Source organism: Notamacropus eugenii, chromosome Y (assembly GCF_028372415.1).
Source record: "Notamacropus eugenii isolate mMacEug1 chromosome Y, mMacEug1.pri_v2, whole genome shotgun sequence".
In the NCBI taxonomy this organism is placed as follows: Eukaryota; Metazoa; Chordata; class Mammalia; order Diprotodontia; family Macropodidae; genus Notamacropus; species Notamacropus eugenii.
Window position 1 is genome coordinate 2,229,165 of NC_092880.1, and position 21,817 is coordinate 2,250,981.

Sequence of the window (21,817 nt, forward strand, 5' to 3'; positions counted from 1 at the left end):
AAGAACAGCACCTGGCTATTGAATCCATAAAAGCCTCCCTTTCTCAACCCCCAGCCTGGGGTCTTACTAACTATTCCCTGCCTTTTGTACTTTTTGCTATGGACAAAGGAGGGAATGCAGTAGGAGTTTTAGCACAGAAACATGGGGAACGTTACAGACCAGTAGGATATTATAGCAAGCAACTGGATGCAGTAGCCAGGGCCCTACCATCCTGCCTGAGAAGTGTCATCGCTATAACTGAGATTTTTAAACAAAGTGAGGACATTATACTCGATTCGCGATTCCCCAGTGACGCTTTTTGTACCCCATGCGGTTGAGGCCCTCCTAAACTCACATCACACCCAACATCTATCAAGCAGCCGCCTGGCAAAAATCGAAACCCAGTTGATGACACGACCCCAGGTCACAATCAAAAGACTAAACATACTAAATCCTGCTGAGTTTCTAGAGACTATTCCCCGTTTTGAGATAGAACAGTTCAAGAATGATCGTGAGCCTGACCCCTCCAATCACGACTGCAGGATCACCTACTGACTCCAAGAGCCGACCTTCAGGAAACACCCATCCTAGATGCCGACCTCACAGTCTTTACTGACGGCTCCTGTCTGAGGAACTCCGACGGGCAAGCAGTAGCCGGTTACGGTATCACTACGGTAACTGAGGTATTGGAGTTGGGCCCTCTCCCCTGGGCTAACTGCGCAGCAGGCAGAGTTAGAAGCTGTATCAAGGGCCTGTGAATTGGGGAGGGGGCTGAAGATTAACATCTATACAGATAGCAGATATGCTTTTGGGGTGCCTCATGATTTTGGAATGTTGTGGAAACAAAGGGGATTTTTAACCTCCCCAGGACAGCCCATAAAGAACAGTAAGCAAGTCTCTAGGTTATTAGAATGCTTCCTACTCCCCAGGAAGGTGGCTGTTATCAAAACTACAGGCCATTCTCGTGAATCCACCCCTGAGGCTGAAGGGAATCAACTAGCTGATCAAGCAGCCAGGGAAGCAGCCCTCTTACCTCCGGTTCCTGTGATGATTTCCTGCACCCCCTTGCTTGCTCCCCCGCCTATTGATCTGGTAGCTTTAAATGAAGCCCAAGCTCTTATCTCTCCTGAAACAGCGCGTCAGTGGGAACTACAAGGATGCACTCGGGACTCTGAAACTGGACTTTGGAAACATGGACAGCAGGTTGTCCTACCTCCTCAACTGCATCGACCATTACTAAGTCACTTGCACCATCTGAGTCACTGGGGACCAGATAAACTTTATGAACTCGCCTCTCAGCACTGGTGGGGAATATCAAAGAAGGTGGTTGAAGAGGTGGTATCCGGATGCCAGTCTTGCCCTTTATATAATCCCTCCAAGTCCCTTAGACCTCCCCGGGGTTGCTTTCCTCTCCCCCTCTCACCCTTTGAGATCTGGCAAATTGACTTTATCCAGCTGCCTCCCTGCCGAGGATATAAGTTTGCCCTTGTTATGGTCTGTATGTTTTCCAGATGGGTAGAGGTTTTCCCATGTCAAGCAGCCACTTCAGGGATGGTAGGAAAAATCCTATGTGAACACATCATCCCTTATTGGGGAGTCCCCCGTGAAGTTCATAGTGATCGAGGAACTCATTTTACTGGCAAGGGACTCAGAACCATTCTGGAAGCTTGGGGAATTCATCAGCACTTGCATTGTGCTTATCTCCCACAGTCTTCAGGGATAGTAGACAGAACCAATGGAGTATTGAAAGGGCTACTAGGAAAATTAACTTCAGATTTCCAGGCACCATGGATTAAGGTGCTACCTATTGCCCTCCTTGCCCTCCGGTCTCGACCTGTGGGCAAGACTAAACTCTCCCCCTATGAGATTGTCACTGGGAGACCAATGCCTCTCACCCCGGCAGACCTCTCCCCACTCGCTTCGCATTGTCTTCAGGAATATTGTGTCAAACTTGGTCAGCAGATTCATCAAGTTCAGGACCTTGTTTCTCAGTCTTATTCTTTAGGTCCACCGCCGGAAACCAGCTCCCTCATCTCCCCTGGAGACTGGGTATACTGGAAGCGCCATCTACGGAAACACTCTCTGGAACCACGGTGGAAGGGACCCTTTCAGGTGCTGCTCACAACCTCCACCGCTGCCAAGCTCCAAGGAATAGACTCCTGGATCCATTTGTCACATCTGAAATTAGCTCCTGCTCCTGAGTGGACATCTGAACCGATAGGAGACCTTGCCCTCCGACTTCGAAAGGGCCAGAAAAAGACGACATCTGGTGTAGACAGCTCTCCCAAGAGTCCGGACCAGGCCTGTGCGAAAAGCAACAGCTCCCTCCCCACTCTTGCTTAATCGCTTTGTGTCCCACTCTGTACCTCCCACTATCCACTTTGATTTCCTTTACAACTTACTCCTTCTGCTTAATTGTTATTGTCTTGCAATGGCTGCCTATCTCTGGGGATGATCAAGAATGGGGAGGAGGTGATTCCTTCTTCCCAATTTACCCCATGCGGAAGCTGAGCCAGGGGGCGGCCAGACTATTTAATCTGTCCAACTGTTGGTTGTGTCTTGACCCTCTAACACGCATTTCAGCACACCCTATATCAGCCTCTGATTGGGGGTCTGTCGAAGTGGAGTCCCAGGCTCACCCCATGGAGGGCATTAGGTTCTCGGAAGATGGGCATCCTGGAATGCCGATCTTGGTTCAAAAGGCAAATCAGGCACAGTCTACTGAGGAATATGACCTTCTTCTTAGTGCCCCCTATTTCCGAAAGCGTTTAAAGAAAACCAGAGTCCATTTAGCCTTAACTAGCCCTAAGGGTCCTGTCTTTTCAAAGGTAGCCTGGGCTTCCACGGCAGCCCCTGCTATTTTTTGCTACTTATCCAACCACACTTCCGGAACCCCTGTAGGGAACCTCGACCCTGCCCGGTGCAATCACATAATCTGGCTGCGCCCTGGTAGAATGCTCTCAACTACGGGAGAGAAATCAAGTGTTATCTTTGTAACCTTGCCCTCTGCCTGGATTCTAGGCACCAACACAACTCAAAAAGACTCTACTTCCACCTACTGTGCAGGGCGACCCAATGGTTATGTCTGTGGCAGTGACTGGTTTCTCCTCAATGCCACTTTCACCCCTGGATCCTGCCTAAAGCTGTGGCCTGATAAAACAGGAAATGAAACAGTTTACTGGGACCACTATCGGGGTTACTTGTGGGCAGAAAAAGGGTATGGCCCTGTTTCCAACGGAATGACCAACAACCCCTGCCTAAACCCTTCTATGGGCCTCATTCTTTCTCAGTCACGCTTTTTGTCCAACGAGACTACAACTTACTTTTACCGAGGATCTAGAAATAGTATTAGACCGTTCCCGGGTTCCCTTACTTTTTCCCTTACACTACCATCTTCCTTAGGAATGTTCTTCCTGTGTGGTACATCCCTTTATCAGACCCTTCCTCCTCAGTGGACAGGACTCTGTACCATTGTTCGAGTAGTGCCAGACCTCCGATATATCCCAGGCTCAACTCCGATACCCATGCCACTTCAAGACCTAATTATTGCTGACCCCAACTCCCCTGCCAAGCCTCTCCGCTTCAGGCGTGCCATCCAATTCCTGCCCCTCATCATAGGAGGTAGTATCCTGGCAACCACAGGAGTAGGAATAGTAGGGCTAGCCGCTACAAATGAAGTTTATAAGGATCTATCTCACGAAATTGCAGACCTGATTGACAATTTGACCCAGGTGGTGGGAGACTTGCAGACTGAACTTGGCTCTTTGGCCGGAGTGGTCTTACAAAATCGAAGAGCACTTAATGCCCTCCTTGCGGCTCAGGGGGGTGTCTGTGTCTTTCTCGGAGAAGAATGTTGCTTTTATGTTAACAAATCCCAACAGATACAGGATAGCATAGATGTGTTTCGTTCTCATGCCACTCAGCTACGGAAAAGGGCTGAAGCACCCCAGTGGTATGATATGTTTAGTTCCCTTTCCCCAAGAGTGGGTGGCTTACTCAGATCCATCCTCCTTTCTGCTGCGGGAGTACTTGCTATTCTGGTCCTTATTTTCCCAGGTATCCGAATAGGATTAGCCTTGGTCCACAAATGTTCCACCACTTTGGTGAACAAAATAATGCTGACCAAGATCATTTTCCCCCAACCTACTCCAGATGCACAGAATAGTGCATCTCCCTGTTCCATTAAGGAAGAATTTCTAGAACTCCCATTCCCATTTCCTGAAGAAATGTGAAGCTTTCCTTGGTCTACAGGCGAAGCCTTCGGCTGGCCTTTGACCAAAAGGAGGGAATGATAATGTTTAATATAAAATTTTGAAATAATCTCTTTGTTCTCTCTAAAGCAAACTCAGAGAATGCCTCTTCCTATGTCAGCAAAAGCCAACCAAAGCTGACTCTGCATTCCTTGGAGACCTTTAACCTATGACATATCTTGAATAATGGGTCTTTCCTTTGTATCTTATTATCTATAGACACATACTATGTTATGGCATATTAATGGTAAAAAAATATAGACGTCTTAGGTCATAATTTCTATTGAACATTGTTTGCCCCTTCCTGTGTCAATTATCTGTGGTGGGATTTCCTTCCTTTTCACCAAGACATATGTTTACCCAGCTTGGAATCTCAACATTTGATTGACATTACTTTGTTAATTGTCTTGTCTTACTGAATTTATGATTTGGGTAGTTAAGAGAGTTTCCTCCTCATGGCAAAATGTATTTAAGATAGATGATTTCTGTACTAGGTAGTCAGAGTCACCTCTGACTCCATAGCTATGATTGTTATCTTTAAGAGGGAATCAATTAATTAATAAATAACGCATGCCTTTAGTCTAATGTCTTTTCTTTAACCAAGTTTTCAGGTTCACACTATATACATACATAGTTCCCTGAGAGAGAAGCATCAACTTCTCGGTTTTAAAAGTGTGCATATGCATGGGGCTCCTTAGCAGCTACCCAGAGTCTTGTCTGGCCAAACACTTCCAGTGAGTAAGCCCCAAAACAAAGCCTCACCTCAGAGTATATATACATTTTTCAAAGCCAGAGGGCACAACCCTTGAGAACCAGTGCCTCATTAGAAATTAACAAAAGGTGTGGGCCTTCCGATGAATTTCTCCTAATCAAGCTTCTCTTAACGTGTAGGGAAGATCTTTAACTCTCATTGACATAATTAACATGACAAGAGCTTATCATCAGTATAAATATTTTGGCCGGACTTTGCAAAGGAATCATGAGATCGTCCCTAAGGTGAACTGGAGGAGGACGGCAGAATGGATTGCCTTCATGGTTCTTTTAATGACTTCAAATTTCTTGAAAGAAAGGCTTATCTTTTTAGCACCAATATTCTTCCAGTGATTCTACATAGCTGCAAGTCAGGGAATGCCACTTTCTAAGAAGTTGAAGGTGGCAGATAGTGGGTGTGAGTTAGCAACATTATACATTACACATGAGGAACTTATAGGATAAAGGATGTAAAGGATTACATCTGAAAATTGTATGACCCCACAAAAAGTCTTGGATGAGAGTTAGAGATGTCTAATGGAAAGTCCATATACTCAACTGGCATTCCTGCAATATCTAGAAATCTAAAGGAAAAGCTTAATGGACAAAAGTTGCAGAGTATGAAAGGACATGGATGGGTTGAGATCTGCACCATTGCAGGGAATACCCACATGTGACAAATGAAAATATTCTTCAAAAAGTTTAAAACTTTCTGGTCAAACTAAAAAGGCTATAGAATTTAGGTGATCCATGTTGTTTGTGTACTATGATCTTAGTTCTTTCAACTGAAGCACTCTTACAAAATATCTTGATTATAATAGAGCTCTCACCAAACAAAAAGTGTGAAGACTATACAAATTTACTCTAATTCCATAACTGCTGGGATTTTTCTTTTAAAACTATTCATATCTGGTTATTTCAAAGGTTATAATGAAATTGGGGTTATCTTTGGAATTTTTATCTTTGATGACTATTGGAAAATGTATTGCAAAACATCTTGTCTCCCCCTCCCTCATTAACTTTGTTTCCTACCATTCTGTAAAGATTAGTCCAGTTATCACAAATTAAGCCAGATGGAAAGATGTCCTTGGACTGTGAGCAGCGTCCATTCGATGTGATTGAGGAGCTGAGTTAATGAGTATTATAAGAAAAAGTGAAGTTTGCTTTGCAGCAAAAGAATGTTTCTAGAGATTGTGCAATAAGTAAGAGAAGCTCATCTCAGAACAGTACTGACATTTTAAAGTGTGATAATGTTTAATATAAAATTTTGGAATAATCTCTTTGTTCTCTCTGAAGTAAACTCAGAGAGTGCCTCTTCCTATGTCAGCAAAAGCCAGCCAAGGCCGACTCTACACTCCTTAAGGAGACCTTTAACCTAAGACACTATATCTTGAATAATAAGACTCTCCTTTGATGAATAATGAGACTTTCCTTTGATGAATCTTATTATCTATAGACACATACTATGTTATGAATAATGGGACTTTCCTTTGATCTATAGACACATACTATGTTATGGCGTATTAGTGATAAAGAAAATATAGACATCTTAGATCATAATTTCTATTGAACATTGTTTACCCTTTCCTATGTCAATTATCTGTTTAAGGGCAGAAGCCTGCCACTTAGTAGTGGTGGGGTTTCTTTCCTTATCACCAAGACATATGCTTACCCAGCTTGGAATCTCAAGGCCTGACTAACATTGCTTTGTTAATTGTCCTGTCTTACTGAATTTATGATTTGCTTAATTAGGAGAGTTTCTTTCTCATGGCAAAATGTACTTAAGACAGATGATTTCTGTACTAGATAGTCAGAGTCACCTCTGACTCCATAGCGCTATGTAACTGTTTTCTTTATAGGGAATCGATCAATTACTTAATTAAATCATAAAATGTATGCATTCAGCCATGTTGCCTTTTCTCTAACCAAGTTTTCAGGTCAACAAGTGCAACTTTTGAGCACTGTTGCCTAATATACATAGCACAGCTGTGGAATGCTGGGGAACAACAGGAGTTGATAGATCAGCTAGAAATGTGACTGTCTTTTTTAGCAAGAAGAAAATTGATAGAGTTCTAATACCCAAACTGGCAGTAAACCGCAAAAATAAATTGTACCTTTCTCTCAGACAAACAGGATTATAGTTAATGAGATTGTCATTACAGATCAGGATTGGACGATACAAATGGATGAAATAACTCTGCTGGACAGTGACCAAAGCCCAGATAAGCTGACGGTGCTCTTGCTGCAGCTGGCTGTACCCTTCTTTCCAAATCACCCATACTGAACCGCTTTCTATTTCTTTGAACGTATTCGCTTCGGATTATTCTGTATATGCTTATATATGTACTTGCTGTCTTCTCCATTAAAATGGAAGCTCTTTTTGAATAGAGATGGTTTTTTGTACTTGGCACTTGTATCCCCAAAGCCTCGCAAGGGTGCCTGGAACACAGGTACTTGACAAATGTCTGTCCATGAACTGTAATTGACTGAAAGAACTGTATGGCAAAGTTACTGTTGCAACTCCCTGACCAATGAAGGGTCAGGGTGGGAGAGATAATGGATGCTGTTGACCTGAAAACTTGGTTAGAGAAAAGGCAACAGGCTAAATGCACACATTTTAGGATTTAATTAATTCATCGATCAATTCCCCATAAAGAAAACGGTTACATAGCGCTATGGAGCCAGGATCAGAACTGGCTGACTTAGTACAGAAATCGACTGTCTTCAGTACATTTTGCCATGAGAAAGGAATTCTCTTAGATGGACACATTGTAAACAAAAGTGGCGGCAGTTGGGTTTTATGATCCCAAGCTATGGGCATCTTCATTCTGTAGCATATCTCTGTGATTTAAGATAAGGAAAAGGTCCCATCACCCAGATAACAGGTATCCTGTCCTAAACAGGCTTTAACAGAGTTTGACAAAAGCTGAAGTTACAACCCCAGGTATCTGTGTTTTCCTCTAAACAAAGGAGACTATTAGGTCCAGACTCTTCTTAATTCCAACTTTGGCCCTTATTAAAGTCTACAATTTATATTGAATATTAACAATGCCAATAGAAGGGACTCCTCCCTAACTCCCTAGTGGATTTTGGAGGGCATTCTTCCAGAAGAAAAGAGAATATTATTCCTTTCTTCCCCTATGGCTACGGTGCTAAAATGTCTGACCAAAGTCTATTCAATCAACATTTCTGGAGTGCCTGTTTTGTACCAACTTCTGAGGACACACAAAAAGAAGTAAGACACGAACCTTGCCTCACGGAGTGTGCATGTTCAGAATTATGCCATAACGCAGAATACGCCCTAAGAGAAGGACAAAGTCTTCCCTACGGTAGCTTAGAGAAGGGAGGGATTACTTCGGGGTCAGGGAATTCGGGAAGGTGTCTCACCCAGCCTTTTCCCTTGGTGCTGTTTTGTTACGGGTTGGTTTTTTCCATGTTCACTCCACCAGGCTCTTGTTGGGGAGGGGAGGGGAGGGCAGGGAGAAGTCTCTCTCAGTGAGAGTGGCTGTTTGGTCGGGTCAGCCATCACACATTTATTAAGCACCTCTTGTATACCGGCGTCTAGGCTAAGCACCGCAGATACAAAGAAAGGAAAATAAAAGCTCCTGTCCTCAAGAAGCTCACCCTCCCATGGGGGAACAACTACGCTCCAAGAGCTAGGTACAAGCACGATGGAGACGGGATCAATTGGGGATCCCAGGGGCGCAGGGGGCCCCCCAAGTCCTCCACCACAGTCTCTGGGACCGAGCTCACACAGGTCTGAGAACCACGCCAGTAAATGCGGACGGACGCTGAGGCGGAAGGGTTACGCCTAGGTGTTGAGTCGCGACAGGCATCGTGAGAGGCGCCCCAGGTATCGTGACAGTCGCGATAGGAGGCCCGGCCAACCTTAATTTTGCCATCTCCAGGAGCTCGTTAAACTGTAGAAGCCCGAAAAGGTTTTGATTTCTGTACCTTTTAAAATAGCGTGCTAGTATTTTTTTTTGGTAAAAAGCTGACTGAAGAAGCCCATTTTGAGGGCCGCTCCTCACTTTATGACTAAATAAAGCTTCGGTCAGGAAACTGGGAACACTTTGGGGAACTCTGGAGTTTGCTCTCCGCTGTTTAAAAAATCGTTCTTACTGAGGGTCATGTTGTTTTTAATTCTTCACAAGCCGGAGCTGTTCGTTGCCCTGGCGCCCTACTGACGAGGTGAAGCAGCGTCAACAAAAACACATGAAGGGCGAAAAGAAAGCTCGAGGGAGATTGGATCGGCTTCGAACGGCAGCCGCTGCGCAGGCGCGTAGAACGCTCGGCGGCGCGCGCAGAGGCCCGGATGGACCGCCGCGCTCGAGAAGGTAGCTTCGGGTTGAGGGAGGTGTGCGCACGCGCAGATATCCCTGCGGCTTCCGGCGCGGGCCCTTGGAGGGGGAGGGGTGCGTGCTCGCTCCCGAGGCCCGGCTGCGCACCCGAAGACCCCATGCGGTTTTCGGCGCGGGCCCGCTCTGGGCTTCCCTCGGGGGCCTTAGCGCGCCGAGGGCCTTCTCCCCTCCCCCCAGAGCCCGGCCAGGGTCCGCGAAGCGGGGTCTGGAGTCCGAAACCGCCCTTCCAGGGCGGTAGGGCCCCGTTCCGCCGGGGGCGCGGGCCGTGGCCAGCACGGCCAGAAGCGCCCCTCAGCTCTGGAGCCGGAGGTGAGGCCGGAGCCGCGGGGGGCCTCGCCTGGCCTGGGGGTCGAGGGGCGCCCTCCCGGCGGACCCTCTTTTCTGGGGCTCCGCCACGTCTCCCTCGGACCAGGAGGGAGGGGGGCGAACGAAGGGGCGGGTCGGCGGCCACCGGCGGGAAAGGGAAAGGAAGAAGCGGACGGTGTTGAGGAGGGGGTCTTCGCATCCGGGGACAAAGGTAGCCGGAAGTCGGGGCCGGCGGGCCCCCGTGGGGGTGGGGGGCAGAGCAGGCGAACCGGGGCCGGTTCTTCGGCAAGTCGTCGGGCGAGGTCGGGGCCAGCCCGCGGCTTGACCGAGCTTTTCCTCTTCGGGGTGGTCATGTTCGGCCCCGTCAGGCGGCGGCCGTGCTGGGGAGCTAAGGCCCGACTTGGCCGCGGGCCGCGGGTATGGAAGCCGCCACCTGCCGGCCTCTGGGTTTCAGGAGCTGTCCTCCGGCGGACCTCGGCGAGCTCTTCCCGTGCTGACCCAGGTGAGGGGCGCGGGCTTCTCTGATCGGGTCTCTCGCTTCTTCTCACGCCTCGTCCACTTTGGGGCCTCGGGTGCCATGGCGTCGGTTTTCTCACGCTTGTGTCGTCTGTGCTTCTTTTCCCGATTTTAGGCAAGTGTGCAATACCAGAATGTCTTCCGATGCAGACGGTGCCTTAAGCACCTCACACATGCCAGCTTCGGAACAAGAGACCCTGGTTAGTCTGCTTGTCCCCAGCGCTCTGCCTCCCTGCGCCCCGTCATCCGTGGGGGTTTCAGCTACAAGTGACGAAGCCCCGCTTTCCTAGGGTTTTCCTCTTGTAAAGTGGACCCCGATCCGATTGTCCCCCTCAGGCCGAAAAGAGAAGTTCCAATCCGACCGTGTAGGCTTGTTCCTAACGGGAGCATTAGCAGAGTGAGGTTCCCCCCCCCTAAATCTAGCGAAGGCGCTGAAAGTTAGGCTTTAAGTCTTATTCTTTCTCTTTCTGTCCTGTTCTGAGCTGTCCTGAGAAGTCTTGAAGTTTTCAGGTTAGGATGACTGGTCAAGATGTGGTTTATGGAGTCTTTAGAGGGAAATTAAGGACCTTTGGGAGCACTTTTTCTTTCTAAGTTTACATTTTGAATAAGAGAAGTCTTTGTCTCCTCCTTACCTGAGAAGTCGGTCCTTGAACCTAGGGTACAGGGCCTCTTGCACGTAGTAGACACGAGCTAAAATGCTAACTGGCCGCCTGGCATAAAAAGAGTTGATAGGAAATTTCAGAGGTTTATGATTCTATCATTATTATTACGTGCTTTGTTTCTGGTAAAAAAAAAAAGGTATTATAGATATCTTTTTACGACAGTTTGTACTTACTCTGTTTTTATATTTTATTTTAAAGTTGATTTTTTCGGAATGAACATTTGCCTTTTAGTTGAACATGGAATAGCTATTTCCATAAGTACAGGTTTTTCGGGTTGCATCTCAAGCTGTTACCTCATCGTAGCTGCATAAATTGAGCAGTGTAATTGTTAGTATTTGAGTGGAAAAACCCCAGAAGCTCTCTGTTTAGAAGAGTGTACCTTTGTTTAATCGTGAACCAAAGGGTTGGTAAGAATTAGAACAACTTTTTTTTTTTTTAAATTAGAACTACTTTCTGGTGAAGTATGAAGTATATTTCTTCAACAGATGCGGAGTACGTTCTGTTTGCAAGAGTCTTAGGTGCTGTGGGGGATGCAAAATAGAAAAGAGAAGGTCTCAGCCCTCATAATTCACAATCTAGTAGACATTGACATGCTGAATGTTTGAGATAGGGGAGTCCTGAAAAAGTAATTTCAGGCCTTGAAGAACCACGTGAAAGTTATGTTTTGGGGGTTATTACATTACGTTAAACTAAATCCACAAGGCTGTTTTTTTGGCTAAGTTTTTGACTTGGCAGTGGCAGGAGTTTAAGTCACACCCTTATGGAATAGTTTACATAGACTGATATCTCTGTAGCTGGAAAGGACCTTATAGGTCATCTAGTCTAACGTTTTCATTTTGCAGAGAAAGAAACTGAGTCACGGAAGTTGTGACATGCCCAAGGTCTAAGCTGATAGCAACTTGTAAAGCAGGGACTTGAGCTTAAGTCCTGTATTTCCCAGGTTTGGTCCTCTATGAAGTCAAGTGCCCAGGCCCTAAGGAAGCATTGTAGGGTAATGGAAAGACCATTGATCTGGAGGAGAAGAGCTAGGTTCTAGCTCCAACTCTTACAGGCTCATAACTATGAGGACTGATTGCTTTACTTCTCTGGACCTCCTTTTCCTCATGTGTAAAACTAAGAGGATTGTTTTGTAAGATCTTAGGATTCTGGATGCTGTGATTCTTTCATTCCTGCCTATTTTAGACTTCCATGACAGTCCATGATGTGGCTTGATCAAACTTAAATGTAGGTAATCTGTAGTCTTGGGTAGATGGTAGATTAAGGACTGATAGGGACCTTAGAGGCCATCTAGTCCCTACTCCCTCATTTTACAGATGAAGAAGCTGAGACCCAGGAAGAGGTTTTGAACCTGAGTCCTATGATTCCAAATCTAGCACTGCCACACCACACTTTATGATTTCATGTATTTGATTATTTTATGTGGTTACATACTAAGAAACGCTTGGTTGTAGAAAGATTTTCTAAGTGTTATAGATGATGTTTGTACTTTATAGGTTAGACCAAAACCATTGCTCTTGAAGTTGTTGAAGTTTGCTGGTGCACAGAAAGAAACATTCACATTGAAGGAGGTAAGGTATATTCGGAAATTATGAAAGAAGTACATTGTATTTTGAGATGAAATACAATTAAATTTTTTTTGTTCAGCATAACATAACTTACAGTCATGGTGAAATAGTTACATTGTGGAGGAATTTGTTCAGCTGCTAGGGGGATGAGATAGTAGAAGGAATTTGACTCTTTTTGTAGGTGCGTAACACTACTTTAATATACTGATTCTGCTACTCAGTGGAAAATACTAGCATCAGGTTTCAAGTGGAAGAGACAGGGAGGTCACAGAGAAGATAATGTATGTACTTGGAGTACTATTGAGCTAGCTTACCTATAGGCACTTTGTATAATGTGAACTATGTTTTAACTCATGATTTATCCTTTATAAATGAAATAGAAAGCATTATATTGGAAGCATTTCAACTCTGTCTACAGTGGTATTATATGCAAAGTTGTGGCCTTACTTCTTCCCAAATCCTCCTCTGCTCTAGAATTCTTTTCCTTTTCCTAAGTCAGCATTTTTATTCTCATCATGTTATTTAAAGTAATTTGGCACTAATGTGATCATTACACTATTCTCCTTCCCAGAGTAATTTAATTTAAAAAAAAAAGATCTTTTTAGTCCAAAAGGATGTCTTTTGGGATGTTGATGGGTAGAAGAGAGGGAATGAGACTTTTTTGCTGAGGCCTTTCCTTTTACTCTATGCCTATTATAGGTTTCACTATTCTCTGACAAAGAGAAAGGATGATCATATCAGTTGGTTGAGCGTGGGTTAGGGTGCTTCTTTTCCTTCAAGGCCAGTTTTGAAGTGAAGAGTTGCTTCTTAGCTTTTGTTCTCTAGGAAGAGGAAAGAAGAGGGTAGAAACATAGAATATCTTTACCATTTTTACCTCCCCAACTAGGGGAATCGTTCAGCAGTGTGTACTTCCATCCTGCATGCTTCTTTTTAAGCTTCAAGTCAAATGGTATTGTTCGGGACCAATAATGGGAGTTTTACTTTTTTTTTCCCATTTCATATTCTGCCTCCAAGGGAATTTCAGTTTTCAGTTCATTGCACATTTCTTAAACATGCAAAGTTTTGAGGTTTCAGAGACAGTGAAAATAATCCTTGATGTTGAAGAAAGTGCTTTCTTTTGAGAGATTGGAAATACCCTATTTAATTAACTAATTGCAAAAGTAATTAGGAAAAGTGGAAAGGCTTTCAGAAAGAGGTGGCACTTAGGATGTACCTGGAAGGAGTCTAAGGCTTCTGGGCTTTAGCTAAGTTTAGAGAACCAGAATTAGACCAGTTTAACTGGAAGAGAGATGGGGAAGTAGGAATTGGAAAGGGTTTTGATTCCCAGGTTTGAGGAGTTCATCTACCTGGAGCATTTAGCACAGGAATGATATGGCTAGACTTTTGCTGAAAGATTATTTTGGCAGTTACCTGGAGGATGGTTTGGAAAGGGGAGAAATTGGAATAAAGGAAACCATTTAGGAAGTTACTGGAATAGTCCAGGTAATAGGTGATAAGGGTCTGAAATAAGGTGCTGGCTATGTGTGTCTGAAAGAAGGGAATGACATAAGAGACTTTATGGAGGTAGAATTGACAAAACTTGACAACTGATTGGATGTGGAAAGTGATGAGAATCAAAGATATCTAAGATTGTGAATCTGGCTGACTGTAAGGAGGATGGAGCTCTCAACGGAAAGAGAAATTTGGATGAAGGACAGATTGGAGAGAAAAGATGAGTTTCTCTTCTGTATGTTTGGACATCATTCAGTTGGAAATGTTGTATGGAATCCAAGAGACTATTTCTGATGATGTTGATTTTGTAGTCATCTGCACAGAGATAACTGAATCCATGGGAGATTATGAGATGACTGAAAGAGGTCAAAGGGAGAAGAGAGGAGCACTCAGGACAGAATTTCGGGGACTTTATCATGTTAGTGGGTGATGATCCTGCAAAGAAAATTGAGGAAGATTATTTAGACTGGCAGGAGAACCGTAAAAGAGCAGGAACAGAAGGACAGAGAGGAGATTACATAAGAGGAGGGGGCATCAGCAGCTGTAAGTAAAAAACATGGAGGGAAGAAATGTAGCTGGGCTAGTGAGACTGTAGATCATAGGGTGTTTATTCACAGCTATAGCCTTGCAGGTGGAGAGGGAGAGCTCATACTTAGGAATTTAAGTAATTGTGGGAATCCAGGAAAGCAGTGAATTCTTTAGACATGTCTGTCCTGTGGTAACTGGAGTGAGAAGATAGGGACGTTAGAAGTCCGTGGTCAAGTTTTTAGTTTAGCCATCTTTGTCAGAACAAAATTCAATTCTCAGAACATGAATGTTTTGATGACTCATGAGAATATCAGTTTTTGTACTCTTAAGGCCCCCTTGGATGTGGGTAGAGTTTAACTTGCCCTCTCTCTGGGATCTCCTGGGGTTGTTCTCTGTTGTTGTTAGTGAGCAGATGATTTGTCTCGTGGTAGTGTGTTCGTAGGCTCTCGAGCTTTGTGATTGCAAAGGAACAGAAACTGACTACCACAGGAGAAAGATGCTAAGTCATCGTAGTTTAGAAACCTCTTGTAAGTTAGTTACTTTTGATGGCGGTATCACAGACATGAATCCAGAAGATCTATCAGCTTTAACTACACATCATTCTGGAACAGTTCTCTGAAAAACACGTTTTTATAGAAAGATTAAAATCTCACCACTCTTAACCTTGTCAGACCTTACTTAGTGAATTGGATTCTTAGTAATTTTTGAAGAAGGATGGTGATAAGCTTGAGAGTATGCAGGAGGAGGGCAGTCAGGAAGAAGAGTTTTGAGTCCATGACTGCTGAGGTTTGGTGGAAAGAACTGGATGTGTTTATCCAGAAGAAGCCACCTGAGGGATGTGACAGTGAAGTTCAAGCACTGTCACGTGGAGGAGGCACAGTCCTTAGTTTCATTGGACCACACAGGGCAGAACCAGGGACCGGGGGGGAAATTGCAAAGAGGCAAACTTAAGCTTTAAGAAAAAGTTTCTAACTGATCTCCCAGGGTGGAATGAGAGGTGGCAGACTCCCACTCCTAGGAGGTCTTCAGGCAGAGACTGAATGACTGCTTGTTGGGTATGTTACAGTTGGGATTCCTTTTGTCTCTAACTTGGACTAGAGAGCTGCCCTATTGCTCCCACTTCTCAAATTCTGTGTTAGGTGGCATCAAACCTATTCCTGAGAACTTCCTGGTAGATATGGTACAGAGGTTGATACTAATACTTTATAGCCTGTTTGCTATATACATATTTCAGATTGTGGCATTGATTTCTCTCTAGTCATAGATTTCATTTCTGTTTCAGGTTTTATTCTACCTTGGCCAGTATATTATGTCAAAACAATTATATGATAAAAAGCAACAGCACATTGTCTATTGTTCAGATGACCTTCTTGGAGATCTGTTTGGGGTACCAAGCTTTTCTGTGAAAGAGCATAGGTAAGCTGTTTCTGTTGACTTTGTTTAGAAATCCCGTTATGACTTCAGGTTTGTGTCTTTTTTTAACCTGTAGGATCATCTTTGTTTAGTGAAAGATTTTCTATAATTATATGTCATGCTAAACGTCATGAGATAGTCTTAGAAACTTGTATTCTTATGAAAACTCTTGAAATTTAATTCTTCAGCTCTGCATTTTTGTTTTCTCCAAATGCATTATCCCGTCTGTACCATAACAGGTTACTGATCACTAAGTCTGTAAATAGCTTACATCTCAACTACTTTTGAAAATGCCTATTTCCCGTTTTGACATGCTGCTGTGAAACTTTTGTTTTGACATCTAAATGTAACTTAGAGCCAGTGTTTTCTTGTAGAGTTGAAATTCATTACCTTGTTTGTACATGATTTCTGATATGTTCATGTTAGGTAATGTTTGATGCTGTAGCTGCTGTTGTGGACAGTTCAATTTTTAAGTGATTTCTGACCAGAAGTTTCATATATAGAAGGAGATTGAACATTCAAGAAAATTACTGATTAGGAAAATGGAAGTAAATAGAAACATTTTAGCAGGCAACTAGCTGGTAATGCTAATTTTCCTTCTCTTTTGGGAACTAGAAAATATGTAATAATGACATGCATGGTAGTCACCAACTGTTCTTTACATGTGCCTAGTTACTTAAGTGATCCTTGGTTCTTTTGTAGATGTTAAACTAATAAAACAAGAACATCAAGTGATTAGCCTAATGTGAATGATAAAATAGAAATGAATACAATTCCTTTGTAGGTTGGATTCTTCTCTGTGAGAAAGATTATGTTTTTTTCCTTGTTTTGACAAATCGAGAAGAAATAGTACTAAGAAGGATATAGTTCTCTAAATCCTTAGGACTCATAAAATTGTCTTCTTTGTTGGCTTACTTTAGTACTAATTAAGAGAGGTCAGTTCTTTATTAAGAGAGCATTGAACTCTGTCACTTGCGTGCTCTATCGGCCCTAATATGTTGATTCCGTTTGAAACTATTTAAATCTTGGATTATGTTAATTTGAATTCAACCACTATGCAGATTTTTCATCACAGACATATTTTTTTATCTCTCTCCCACCCCCACCAGGAGATTGTATGCAATGATTTCTAGAAACTTGATAGTAGTCAATCAACAAGGTAAGTTGATTTTGAAAGAATTCCAAAGTATTTTTTGAATTGTTTACATTCTAGCATTTCATAACTAGTTTTCATTAAATGCAGAATTAATTATGTGGAGTAGTAGTTTTAATAATTTGATGGAATAATTTCATGGAACAGTACAAAGAAACTTTTTTTATGTAGTATTTTATAGCTTCCAAATCAGTTATGTGTAAATTTAAAATTAACCATGACCTTCTTTAAGTTGGAAATTATTGATTTATTTTGAAAGTTGAGTAATTTAGAAGTCCTTGGTTTGTAGAGGTAATCAATATGGCTAGAACTTAGAACACTGAAAAGTGGATTTTATGTCCTGGTTAATAGTATAATAATCAGTGGTCCTGGATGAGACCATTGAATAAGTATGTATCTTTTTGATATACTAACAGAGTACCACATAGATCATTGTGTCTGAGTAAATGATAACTTGCTTCTCTGTCCCCAGTGTGTGGTTCTATTTCAGCATAGCCTTGTTAATTCAAGATTTTCCCGGGAAATCAGATTGGTTTTTAGCACTGACTAGAAATTAGGAATCACTAAACCTGAATTTCTGCCTTATAGCTGCTCCCCAGCCTCTACCTGAAATTCCTATCTAGATGAAACCAAAGCTTCTTCCCAGGTCATCCCAAGACACAGCTGCAAGAGAAGACATATTCTATGTTCAATTAAAATGAACAAATATTAAGCACACTGTGTGAAAAAAAAAGGGCATTGGGAGAGGCTCTGAGAATACAAAGATGATAATAATAATTGAGATCTTTATATAATGCTTGAGATTAAAAAGCACTTTAAATATTGTTATCTCATTTAAACCTCACAGTAGCTCTGCATGTGCCTGGGTCTGTCTTTGGACATGAAGTCTGACGGGTTAATGATTGCCCATGACCGCATTCTACTGAGTGGCAGAAACAGGATTTAAATTTAGGTCTTCCTGACTCCAGTTTCAGTGTACTTTCTGTTGTGCCATGCTGCCTGTGCCTTTGAAACTTATAAGTTGCTCAGGGATTACTTGTGACTGAATCTGCCCACTTCATTAGGGCTGGCCTGGAACTAGAGTTTTCCTGGGTTCGATTTTTGCATACATATTTGCCTGTGTGTTGTCCTTGCTCCCAGATTCTTTGTAGCTATAATATAGAAGTTACAGTGAACTCTCCAAATAGCTATTGGTGCCTTTATAACTATCAATTTCATTTTTCATCTCAGAAGAACATGTAGGTTAGGAGTGCTACCCTCGAGTGCTGTCATATTTGGCAGAAAAAGTTATGGAAGTTAAATGAAACCTTGGGCATATGGCATCTCTCTAGATGAGGGAATTCCCTGTTCCGTGAAACAAACAGAATTTAGACATAACTCCTTAAGTCTTGTGTAAGGAGTGGAAATTACCTTGAAATCAATCTTAATTTGTAGGGCAAGGATGTTTTTTGGCCAGTGAAATTTGTGTGAGTCTCTTGTGTGTAAAATAGGGAGTTCCTAGGTACACAGCCAATCCAAAAACTAGGAGACAGGAATCTCTACATATACTCGAAGATCTCTATGAGGTATTTCCCTGACAAATCATCATGGCTCTCAAGAAGCAGGTTCATCAGCTTTTTCATTTGGAGAAATGCTGTCAGGGTCACTCTGGTTATATGCCAGTCCCAGTTAGAGTAGTAAAGATACCTTTTGTCTAAGAGGATCTTGTGAAAATAGTTATTATGCTGTAAGAGACCACTGAATAGTTTATCTCCAGCCTTCTCAGTGTCTGTCTTTAATCTACAGTGTATCCAACCTCCTTATAGAGTAGAGAGGAGGTAATAGGAACAATTTTACCTGAAGGACAAAATTGTATATTAATGTTTCCATTTAAATGTTCTTTTGACATCTCAAACTCAATATGCTCCAAACTAAACTCATATTCCTTTCTAAGTTCTGACTCCAAATTCTCCTATTTATGTTCAGGGTATGAACACAAGATTAAGAATATGAAATCTGACAGTTGCCTTCAGATTTCTGTACAATATCTTAAATAAGTGGGAATGAAATGCTGGCTGAAGATGGGAGTGCAATCTAAAAGGCTAGTCACACTGTATTTGCCTACTTTCATGCAAATCTAATAAAAAAGAATTCAAGTTTAAAAAAAAAAATAGGGAGTTCCTTTCAGTTTCAGATTCTTAAAAGCAGACTAGTTTTTAGGTCTAGACCTAGATTGTTTATGCAGTTCCATAGGGCTTAGAAATAGAGGAAGTAAGAAGACTACTTTCTTCTACTAGGATACAAGCTATCACCAAAAGCTCACTGAAGCTGTGATCATGGGATTGTATGCTTAGAACCAGAAGGGACCACAAAGGCATGGTAGATGCCTTTCATTTTACAGGAAACTCAGGCCCAAGGAAATGCAATAACTTACTTAAGGTCACAATAGCACAATCAGTATTTGTACCAAAGTCCTCTGACTTGAAACCTGGCCCTCTTCTCACTGTACCATACTACTTTATCTGTTAACCTCATTCCTTCCTTATAACACAGTCTTTTTACTTAAATAGCTTTGAAAAACTTCAGTAAAATTGTCACTCAAAACAAACTTGATGGTTACATATGCTTGGGCCTAATCTTGTTTCTAAAATATCAGAAAATTTACTTTAAAATTAAAATTTGAGCTACTAAATTCATTTTGAATTTATATGAGTCTTAATCAGTGATTTCCTAAATGTTTACAGTTATATCTTCTCTTTGGTTTATTGTAAGTCAGAACCTGACTGTTACCTCCAAGTTCTTTCTGTGAAGCAACCTGGATCTCCAGCAGCCCCTATCTCCTTTTACCAGAGCTTCTACTGCTTTCCATCTTCCCAAACTTTTCTTCTTTGCAGCCTGAGCTTTCTCCCCATATCCTCTGATTACTGTCATGGCTGAGAGGTCCAGTATTGCCTGTATGTAGATAAAGTAGCCATCCATCTGTCCTCACGTTTCAATTATCTGAAAGAAAGTTACTCAGAATAGAGATTTGTGGTACTGTCTCCTAATACAGGAATTCAAAAATAATTATTACACTGTGTAATATAAATTTTAGAACTTTTCATCTGTCAAACCAAAATACATTTAATATGTTAATGCATTAAAAAACTTAGTATTTGGAATGATTTTTCTCTTGTTTTTATTTCTCTAATAATTTTTAAAGCCTTTGTAGGGAGCTATAGAGATTGTTGTCTTCAGATATTATTTTCTGAGTTCTTAAATATTCTTGTTTTCTCAAAGAAAAACATGTAAATTTATGCGAACATAGTGGGCTGTTTCACTTCATGTTTGTGTTAATAATAATAATGACTGACCCTTAAAATGTGTCTCATTATCTCATTTAATCTTTCAACATTGTGAGGTAGGTACTTTACATACTATTATCCCCATTTAGTAGAAGAAACAAGTTTAGAGAGGTTAAATAACTTTTCCATGGTCATACAACCTCTGAAATTTAACTCAAAATCTTAATCGAATTTTTCTTTTCTACATTTTTCGGGGGGAAAATGCTATTTTAAAGAAATATATTTGTGCCAGCTCTTAGGAGCATATTTGACAAGAATTTCAACTTTGTAAGAGGTTCATGTTTTGCATTTCCCAATTCAATGTCTTTTCTAAACACCTAATTTATATATTTTTTCCTAAGAATTTGCTGGTCCAGATACATCAACAAATGAAGCCAGCTGTCAGCTTGAAATAGGAAGTGATCAAAAGGTGAGCTTTAACCTTTCATTTTCTACTACAGTAATTCATTTGCCCCCGAAATTGTTTGACTTCTAGCTGACTGGTATTCTTAAGCTTAGTATTTATTTTGCATCTGTGTTGAATACTTAGGAGTCTATTCAGGAATGGCAGGAAGAGAAACCATCACCAAATCTGAATACTAGACCAACTACCTCATCCAGAAGGAGAACACATAGTGAAGCAGGTACATGGTGATATTTAACTTAGTTTCAAAATTTTGTTTCATTTCTCCCTTGAAATTAACTTTTGTATTGATGGTGGTTGCTTGAAGGATTTTTTTTCCTTTGTTAAGTGGATGGATCTCTGTTCTTTCTTTTCATTCTCTGTTGATATATGATATGGGCTCATTTATTTAAGGCTGGCTAATTATTTTCTTTACATTCTTTCTCATTTTTTTCTCATTAAAATGTTTTATTTTTACTGCAGTACATCTTAAGTATAGTTTTTCCCAGTGGCAGGTAACTTTTCATTTGAGAAAATGAAAAATGAAGATATCTTTGAGTAGAAAATGTAAAAGGAGAAAATTAGAAATGTGTTGAATCACAAATATGCTTATACAACACTTATGCTTTATTGATTTTGTACTTCTGTTATTGTACTTCTGTAAAAACATTTGAGTATATACCCTCAGTGTAGTACACTGTCATATAAATTGCTTACATGAAACTATTGCACTGATATGTTACATACGTTATAAAAACACAAAAATAGAAGTTAAAGTATGACAGGTAAAGGACAATAGTTAAACTTTTTTTATTAATGGTACATAAAATTGCAATACTTAGAGTGAGAGCAGTTGAATATGTGCTTTATTATCTTTGAAAATCTTGATAATTCAAGGTAAAACATGAATGATAATGGATTGAGATCCATCTTTCAAAGATTACGAATAATTTCAAAGGATTTTGATTGATTTTCTGTCTTATTTAATTACAGTTCATTGTACTGTCATTTTTATTTTGTAATTTGGCTGATGAAGGAGTAAGAGAAATGACATCCCTGCCATATTCATGTTCATTTGTGCTCCCGCATTATTAATGTTATCCTCAATCCATAGTTTCTTTGCAGAAATCTTTTTAAA

General features: G+C 41.6%; 2 protein-coding genes across 7 annotated transcripts in view; both read left to right on the forward strand.

The window, feature by feature from the left end:
• Positions 1–2,477: 2,477 nt before the first annotated feature.
• On the forward strand, positions 2,478–4,211 carry LOC140516692 (syncytin-2-like). The gene has a single exon (XM_072627679.1). The coding sequence runs from the start codon at positions 2,478–2,480 to the stop codon at positions 4,209–4,211; it is 1,734 nt and encodes a 577-aa protein (XP_072483780.1).
• A 5,325-nt stretch (positions 4,212–9,536) lies between these two features.
• The window catches only part of LOC140516585 (E3 ubiquitin-protein ligase Mdm2-like), a 29,797-nt gene continuing 17,516 nt past the window's right edge, over positions 9,537–21,817 (forward strand). For 2 of the 6 annotated variants that reach the window (XM_072627534.1, XM_072627535.1), the window contains exons 1-7: positions 10,016–10,148; positions 10,278–10,362; positions 12,318–12,392; positions 15,691–15,824; positions 16,931–16,980; positions 20,639–20,706; positions 20,827–20,920. In XM_072627534.1, coding sequence (XP_072483635.1) covers positions 10,297–10,362; positions 12,318–12,392; positions 15,691–15,824; positions 16,931–16,980; positions 20,639–20,706; positions 20,827–20,920 — 487 coding nt within the window. In that variant the 5' untranslated portion in view covers positions 10,016–10,148; positions 10,278–10,296. Of the gene's footprint in view, positions 9,650–10,015; positions 10,149–10,270; positions 10,363–12,317; positions 12,393–15,690; positions 15,825–16,930; positions 16,981–20,638; positions 20,707–20,826; positions 20,921–21,817 lie in introns of those variants that run through there. The other 4 variants (XM_072627536.1, XM_072627537.1, XM_072627539.1 and 1 more) reach the window with 4 other exon arrangements.

Excerpts from the sequence above, each read along its gene's own strand:
- LOC140516692 (XM_072627679.1), top strand. The coding sequence starts at position 2,478 with ATGCGGAAGCTGAGCCAGGGGGCGGCCAGACTATTTAATCTGTCCAAC.